The sequence below is a fragment of the Mus pahari genome, chromosome 3 (assembly GCF_900095145.1).
Source record: "Mus pahari chromosome 3, PAHARI_EIJ_v1.1, whole genome shotgun sequence".
NCBI lineage: Eukaryota > Metazoa > Chordata > Mammalia > Rodentia > Muridae > Mus > Mus pahari.
This window is the reverse complement of record NC_034592.1, coordinates 101,823,319-101,831,412: the sequence shown is the minus strand read 5'-3', so window position 1 is coordinate 101,831,412 and position 8,094 is coordinate 101,823,319. Positions and strand designations below refer to the sequence as shown.

At 44.3% G+C, this 8,094-nt stretch overlaps 1 protein-coding gene across 2 annotated transcripts in view; it reads right to left on the bottom strand.

The window, feature by feature from the left end:
- Eif2ak4 (eukaryotic translation initiation factor 2 alpha kinase 4) overlaps positions 1–8,094 on the bottom strand; it is an 84,319-nt gene that overhangs the window by 51,081 nt on the left and 25,144 nt on the right. For both annotated transcript variants that reach the window (XM_021192594.1, XM_029535864.1), the window contains 2 exons: positions 4,434–4,549; positions 881–1,035 (listed from right to left, as the gene is read on the bottom strand). In XM_021192594.1, the coding sequence (XP_021048253.1) occupies positions 881–1,035; positions 4,434–4,549 (271 nt within the window). The remainder of the gene's footprint in view (positions 1–880; positions 1,036–4,433; positions 4,550–8,094) is intronic.

Below are 8,094 nucleotides of genomic sequence, written 5' to 3'. Positions count from 1 at the left end.
AAAAAAAAAAAGAAACATTCAAAATAGAATCTTCTACTAAGAATTATTGTAAAATTTAAAAATCTGGGGGATGGATGTATAGTTCAATGGTAGAGCATCTATCCAGCAGGCAAGAGACCTTAGGTTTAATTCCCAGCACTGAAAAATATGAATTTAAATATAATATAATATAATATAAAGGAAAAAATCCTTAAACTTATTTATATGATCACCATCCAAAACTAACACTGATTTTGGTGTGCTTTAAAGTTCTCTTGCTTGGCTGTTTTCTAACCTCTTTAATAAGCAAAGGCTAAATAGAATGGTAAGAGTCCAGCATTATTAATTCATATAAAATTCTTTTCTCATTAATAGCACTGCACATAAACAAAAGAGAAAAAAAATTCCTCTGATCCCTCAAAAGTCACTTTAAAGCAACATTTTAAAAGAGCAGAAAGGATATAAATAGTTGCAAACAGCACAGCTATGAAGCAGTAACTAATCCCAGTAAGGCAGAAGTCACAGGGGCTGAGACAGGAGGGTGCGTGCGAGGCTGGGGCGAGGTACAGAAGTGGGAGCAGAGCTAAGGCCTGGGGAAGGTGAAGGTCACACGGTCCTCACACTCTGGGGACTCTCTGTGGGAGCCAATGGGGTCAGGCTTTTCGCTTCATTATCTACAGTTTGAGATTGGGCCTTTGGACAGCCATGACAAACACTTAATTTTTTTGACATTTTTCTTTCAGTTTTGAATCTCAGACATGGGCTTATGCAGCCCAGGCTGGCCACAAGCTTGCTATGTAGCCCAGGCTGGCCTCAAGCTTGCCATGCAGCTTAGACTGGCCTTGATCTGGTCTTCCCACTCTAGTTCCCACTCTGTGCTCCATCACGCAGGCTTACCTACCTGCCTTTTGCACTTGTCAATCTTCTCTTTCTCTTGACTGGTAAGGCAAGGGCCCATCTTCTGCCACTGAAGGACCCACTCATGCAGCAAGACAAAGCTGCCTGTGGCTGTTTCCAAAGCATTGTATACCACCTTTCCCAGCTGCTCATCACTGCCTGCAGACAGACAGAAAAGATCACCAGAGCTTGTAAACTATGTGTGTGTGTACTACATGCTAACTATGAAAAGAATCATTTACTGCAATACCTGTCCATTTGTAAGCACTTTCTAATAATTACCAATATAACCTGAGCCTTCAAATCTTAATTGTTGTAGAAAGTTCAGAACCGATGATGAGGTTTATCATCGGGTGAGAGAGAGAAGAGCATCTTACTGGACCTCCAGCGCTGCTCTCCTCCGCAGCCCACCCTTGGGGACCACAGCTGCCCTGTCATCCCATTAACATAGGTTAGTGTGAACAGTGCAACGGCTTAGTCTAATTTGAAAAGTGGCTTCACCAGAGGCACAAACTCTGTATATGCTCAGCAAAGCCCACGGCCCAGTGTTTTAGAGGGAAAGAACCAGAATGAGAGCTAAGGCTGAAAGGGGTGCACTTAGCTAACAGACATGTTTTCTCCTTGGGGGTCAGAATGTTATAACATCAAATCCTGTTGTACATAAATTTCTGTTGCCATTAAAGATTATAATAGCAAAAGAAGAAAGCATCATTTGTATTTTACTTTTGTTTTCCCTTCTCCATGCTTTTTTCTTGTTAATTTGTCTCATCGTAGCATTGTAGTGCCCAGGCCACACAGTCCTTGGTTGTAGGGGACACTTTGTGTCCAGCTGTCAACAAGTTAGATGTCAGCAGCACCCCTACCACAACATCAACTGTCAAACATGCCAGTAGACAGGGTGCACTCAGCAGTAGAGTGCTGGATAAGTGTGTGCTAGGTGTGGGGTTCAGTCCCCAGCATGAAAAACAAGTAGTCTTCAGGTATCACCAAATGACGCCAGGCTACTAACTCATCTCCAGTTTGGAACCACTAATAATACAGTGATCTAGCCCTATGTGTGCATATGATGTGTGTGTGTGTGTGGGGGGGTGTGTATGGGTGTGCACAGGATGGCTTGAGAGCTGGTCCCCAGCTGCTGTTCAGGTAGGATCTCTCACTGCCTCACAGTCAGTGGCTGGCTGGCTAGCCAGTGAGCCCCAAGAATCCGCCCCACCTCCTCAGCACTTATATTCCAAGTGCATGCCATCACGCTTGGCTTCCTGTTATTTTAACTGTGGGTTCTGGGGTTGGAGTCATGCCTTCTCACATGCACTGAGTTATCTCCGCAGCCATACCCTTTCCTTTTAGTACAGAAAGTCTAGTTTTTCATATTACTTCACTTTCCTAATGAGACAAATAATTTAAGAGCTGTCGATAATTACATTTTCCATTTGAAAAATCAGAAGCAAAAATAACCTGCATATGTAAGACAGTTTTAGCAAAAGTACTTTGGAGAATTATGGCTGAATTTGCTCACCTAGGCGCTGCATTTGTCAGGCAGTTTTACTTCAGGGAAATGCTGGCAAGTGGAGATTTTAATGAAGACAACCTAATTATTTGCTGGTCACAATGACTTGTAAAAGTCTTAGCCCAAGCGGTTAAAGCCTTATGTTTGAAAACTTGTCAGCTAAGGGAAGCAACTTTAGGATCATGTGTTGAGTAGCTCACTGGAGATGGTGACACGAAGAGTTTATGGGATGGATGGAGGAGGACATGGCTCACATGACGTCTCACTGCATATGTGTGATCCCAGTGCACTGGCATTCATTCATATATGTATAACACTTATACATACGTAAAACATTCATGTTCTATGTGTGTGCACATATGGGTGTATGCCACAGCATCTGTGTGTGGATCACAAGACCACTTCTGAGAGTCAATCCTGTCCTTCTACCATGTAGCTTCTGGGTGTCATTCAGGTTGCTAGGTGAGTGCCCCTATCCACTAAGCTACCTCATCGGCACTGTGTGCAAATAGCTAGACATTTTATAATTCCTGGGGCTTTTAAATTATAAATTCATTTTGCTACCTTCATATTACCCTTTTCTTGGTGGAGGCAACCCAGAGCAAGTGTGCTGAGGCTGAAGCAATGTGAGCAGGACACTGCCTGAAGCTGTGCTGTGCCAGTAACAGTTACTTATCCAGAGAGCTGTCAGCACCTCACCCACAGCCAGAAACATTCTCTAGTCTCTTAACTACAACTTTAAACTGAAAACAAACATTACATATTGCTTCTCAAAATGAAAATGTTTTATTGAATATTAAAAAATTAATTAGTTGTTAGTTTAAAAAAAACCCAGATACTTCATAGAAATTAGGATCTATTTCCAATGTCAGACCCATTGCGAGAAAATAAATAATTTACTCTTAATAGTTAAAAAGGTACATTTAACTGCTTAGCACACAGTGAGACTAAGCTTGAGGTCTCAATCTTTCTGATTTTCCCGGGTTATTGAAGCTGGAGTTTCTTGTTGCCAGTTCACGAATTCGGAATGTCTGAATCAAGGACAATCTCAAGTTCAAGGCCAACCACCACTACTGTGGCCTCAACCCTGCCTAGTGGCTGTTTTACATATGTCAGCCCTGTGTCTGTGAATCCTAGTCTGTCTAGGCTGCTAGACACAGTCCCAGGTTGAGTGTCCAGACCAGAGACTCTTCAGATGTTTGGCTTCTGCCCCTTTCATCCAATGCCCACTCCTTAGCTGATCTCTGATTTATTTTTACCACCTTAAAATGAGGAGGAAAGATGCTGAAAGCAAGCGAGCTTGACCTTTGATATACTATCCGTTAATTCTGGCAATTATAGGATTGAAAATAGAAGTTAGCTGTTCAATTCACTATGTAGCAGCAAGCCCTAGCAGCTTATTTAGATGGCTAAGAAAGTCAATATAGAGATCTAGATTCTTAAATAAATAATTAAAATCCCAAATTGCAGAGAAAGGTTCATTCCAAGTTAAGATGTAGAGAAAATAAGGTGGTTTTTCCAGCCAGGCACAATGTGCCATGTAGGATAATCCCAAGCAGATGGACAGTAAGTAACTTAAGGAGATTTGGGGGCTGGGAATGACTCAGTGGCTCAGCACATACTTGGCCTGCACAAGGATCTTGGTTCAATCCCTAGCACCGTGAAGGAAAAAGCAGAGATTTGGTTATCAAAGATCACAAGTATCAGGGCTCAGTTTTTTAATACACATTTTATACACATCAGGGCTCAGTTTTTTATACACATTTTTATACACATTTTCGCAGTAACCAGATGCACGTGATGCAATATTTAGAACTATCTGCCCACTAATATATTTCAAGAGCACAGTTGTATTTCCATTACATTACAGGAGCTGAGTAGCTTCTCACCCTAGGCATGAAAAACGAGGGGCCAGAATTACAGCTTCCTGCTAGGATGAGGGTCTTCCTCACACGACGCTGGTTGAGATGTCAACCTCTAGTCCATTCTGGTACATCAGGGTTAAGATTTGTCACTAAATCAACTTAATAGACTTGGCTAGTTTACTCACCAATACATCTCCCTTTGTGCACCATGAGCTGATCAGGGCTACCCGCAGAGAAATAGAGGATGTCACACGAGCCAGGAGAGGTTTCACCACTACAGACAGAATACTGACGTTCTCGCCTTAAAAATAAATTTGGACAATGTTTTTTCCTTTAACTTACAGTTCGACACAGGAAATTCTCATCTCTCCATCCCTCCTAATTATTAGCCCATGGAGTCCAGTCTCCATGTCTATGGGGGATGGAGTCAAAGGTGCTAATGGGAAAATGACCTCCTGCCCATTCTCATTGCTTCCTTTTATATATGAATGCCATAAACTCCATTCAGAGTGGTATGCACCAACCACTCCTATTTATACTGAAATTAAAATTCAGATCTTGACCAGGCAAGATGGCTCAGCAGCTAGAAGTGCTGTCTTAAAAGCAAGATGACCTGAGTTTGGTCCCTGGAACATGGAAGGAAAAAACTGACTTTACATAGCTGACCTCCACACACGATGACACACCCATACACGTCCCCCCACCCCCAATAAAATAAGTTCTTGTACCCTTAATCACTACCCGGGGCTGGTACTACTGCACTGACAGCAGAGACACACAGCATTTCATCTATATAAGAAGCTCAGCCGTTCAACACCACAGCAAGTTCTTCTGGCTGTCCATCACAGTAGGAAGTTCAACTGGCTATGGCAGTTTACATTCATCCCTCATCGACCCTATATCTATTCTTTCATTTCCCAGGCACAGATGCATCTGCAGACCACTCAGAAGCCAGGCCTCAGAGTTCTCACTGTTCAAGCCAGGGAACACCCATTCATGCTCTCCCTGTCATCCCCTCCGGGAGTGTTCCTAAACACTTAACCTATTTTTTGTTTTTCTTTTCTGTTATACCTCCCCTGCCTTCCTCTCTGCTCTCCTCTCTTTCCCCTGCCATGGATGGGGAGCACACGCTGGGAAACTAGAATGCAAAAGCAATGAACAAGTTGGGGGACATCGTACAGTGAGCAGTGAAGGAGTGGGCTCATTAGTGCTTGAACGCTCCCTGGAAACGCTCTGATGAAGCCTGCTGCAGCAGATCTGCATGGTCTCTAGGCCAAGGGACTTGTTCTTTTGCTGAAAACAAGGAGCACAGAGGGAAGGAAGTCCCCAGTCCCTATGGTCTTACCCATAAGATGTCTGGTGCTGGCAGCAGTCTTTAAGTCAACACTGAGGACAGACTGTAGGCAATGCCTCAGTTCCACCCCATACAGACCTGCTGGCTGAGATCCTGGCCCACCACCGGCTAGTCCTTCCATCCTCGATGTTCAGTCTGTTCCTCTCGTCCCCACACTGCAGGCTGCACTCTCCACACACTTACTCTGCTTCTTCATATTCAAATAGAGCCCTGTGTCTTCAGTCCAGCCTCTATATCATTCACGCCTCTACCACTGCAGCCCAAATAAACCAACACCCTCCTCCTCCACTGTCAACGTCAGTTTTATTTTCCTGTGTTCTTTGACTTTAGTTGGCATGATCACCTACTGTGTTTTAGGAATCCTACCCCCACCCCACATCTCCTCACTAGCGCCCCATCCAGTTTGGACAGCTCCAACTTTCTCCTACATACGAACACTGCGCAGTCATAGCCCAGCGTCTCTGCTTCCAATCCTGAGACTTCTAGCCTTCCCCAACCTTTTCCCTCATGGGGTCTCTTATGCCACCCTCATGTCCCACATATTCTAAATGCTGGGGCATAATCAGTACATTGTAGTTCTGTTTAAGCTTCTTCTTGTACAAATAGGAACACAATGAGATTTTTGGAGAAAAGGATACAAGCAAAGATTCAAAACCATATGCTAGACTCACATGAAGAATCTAGCAGCCCTTGGTATGAGCTCTGCCCCAGCCAGCAAATGGTGCTATAGTCCTCTTAGTCCAACCCATCCCAATGTCCTGCAGACGACAGGTTAGAAGGTATTTGAGAATACTCATCCCCACACACTTGAGTCACAGAACACAGAGATATTAAGTTGGCCCTAATCTGGCTAGCTTTCAGAGTGCTAGGAGGAGTTATGCATGCTACCAGAGGAGAAAAGTCACCATTGATCTTGCCCACATATAAACCCTGTGAGCTACAATAAGGTCAGCCCTGGCAAGATGCACATGTTGGTGTAAAAGTGGCATGAACATCAGGGAGTAACCAACTACTTTAACTATATTTAAGTCCCACTCCACAAGATGACACCCATACCTGGCAGCATTGTTGGATCAAGATTTTGCTAAATGGACATTATAGTAAATCAATTCCTATTAACACGGCTATACCCAGATTAGTACACAGCTCAAACATCATCAGAGAAACTTCTCTTTGCATTAAATGGTGATTAGCACAGAGAGCCACAACTGACCAAGGCACAAAGCATCATCAGTGACCGCAATGCTCAGCCCTAAATGGACATCTGTATCACATTCTCCTCTCCCCTAGGCTCAGGGACCACTGTAGAAGAGACAGTGGAAAGACTTTCCCAATGAAGGAGCTAGAGAAAGTACCCAAGGAGCTGAAGGGGTCCGAAGCCCCATAGGAGGAACATCAATAAGAACTAACCACTACCCCCAGAGCTCCCAGGGACTAAACCACCAATCAACGAAATCACATGGTAGGACTCATTGCTCTAGCTGTATATGTAGCTGAGAATGGCCTAGTCAGTCATCAATGGGAGGAGAGGCCCTAGGTCCTGTGAAGGTTCTATGCCCCAGTATAGAGGAATGCTAGGACTGGGAATGGGAGTGGGTGAGTTGGGGAGCAGGGGAAGCGGGGAGGGGACAGGGTTTTTTTGGAGGGGAAACTAGGAAAGGGGATAACATTTGAAATGTAAATAAAGAAAATATCTAATTAAAAAAAATTGGTGCTCATGGCTGTCCAAGATCTACCACCACCAAGGCCAAGAGCGGGCCGCTACAGTTTTAAACCAGGATACACAGGAAGGCCCATGTGCTAAAGGCTTCCTCAGTCCATGCTTCTGGGCATTGGTGGTTTCTAAGGCAGTGCTAGCGGGCCCACAGCCCCTCCATCCTTCCTTCTGCGGCCTGGCTATGAGGTGAGCAGGCTACTATGCTGTACATTTCCACTGTCATGTGCCTCACCAGAGGCCATGAACGAAATGGGGCCGTGGAACTGGTAGGAGGACAGTACTGACACTTACACACATACACACACATACACACACACACGCACACACACTCCTATACACACTCCCAATAATAAATAAAACTTTAATTAAAAATGAACTGAAGAACCTAAAATATTTAATAACCTCTCCATTCATGGCTTCTGCACTTAAATTCGTTTCTGGTTTGCAGGAGGCCAAAGCACATGGATAGAGAGATGATCTCTAAGTAGTAAGAAAATGGAGAAAGGAGTGTTCTTCCTGTGCCCTCTAGTGACAGAGGACCTAGGAGCCTACCTCAGAGGGTGTGGCTCTCTCCTCTAGGATTGGGTATTTTATACTATACCCACTTTGGGGTCCCACACCTCAGTCTACGTTTGTACCTAACTATAGCAGGCTGTGTAATCCCAGCACTTAGATGGCAGAGGCAGGAGCTTCAGAGGTACAGCAAACGTGGCTGTAGAGCAAGTGGGAAGTCAGCCTACATTACAGGAAACCCTGTTTCTCCGGACCACTACCA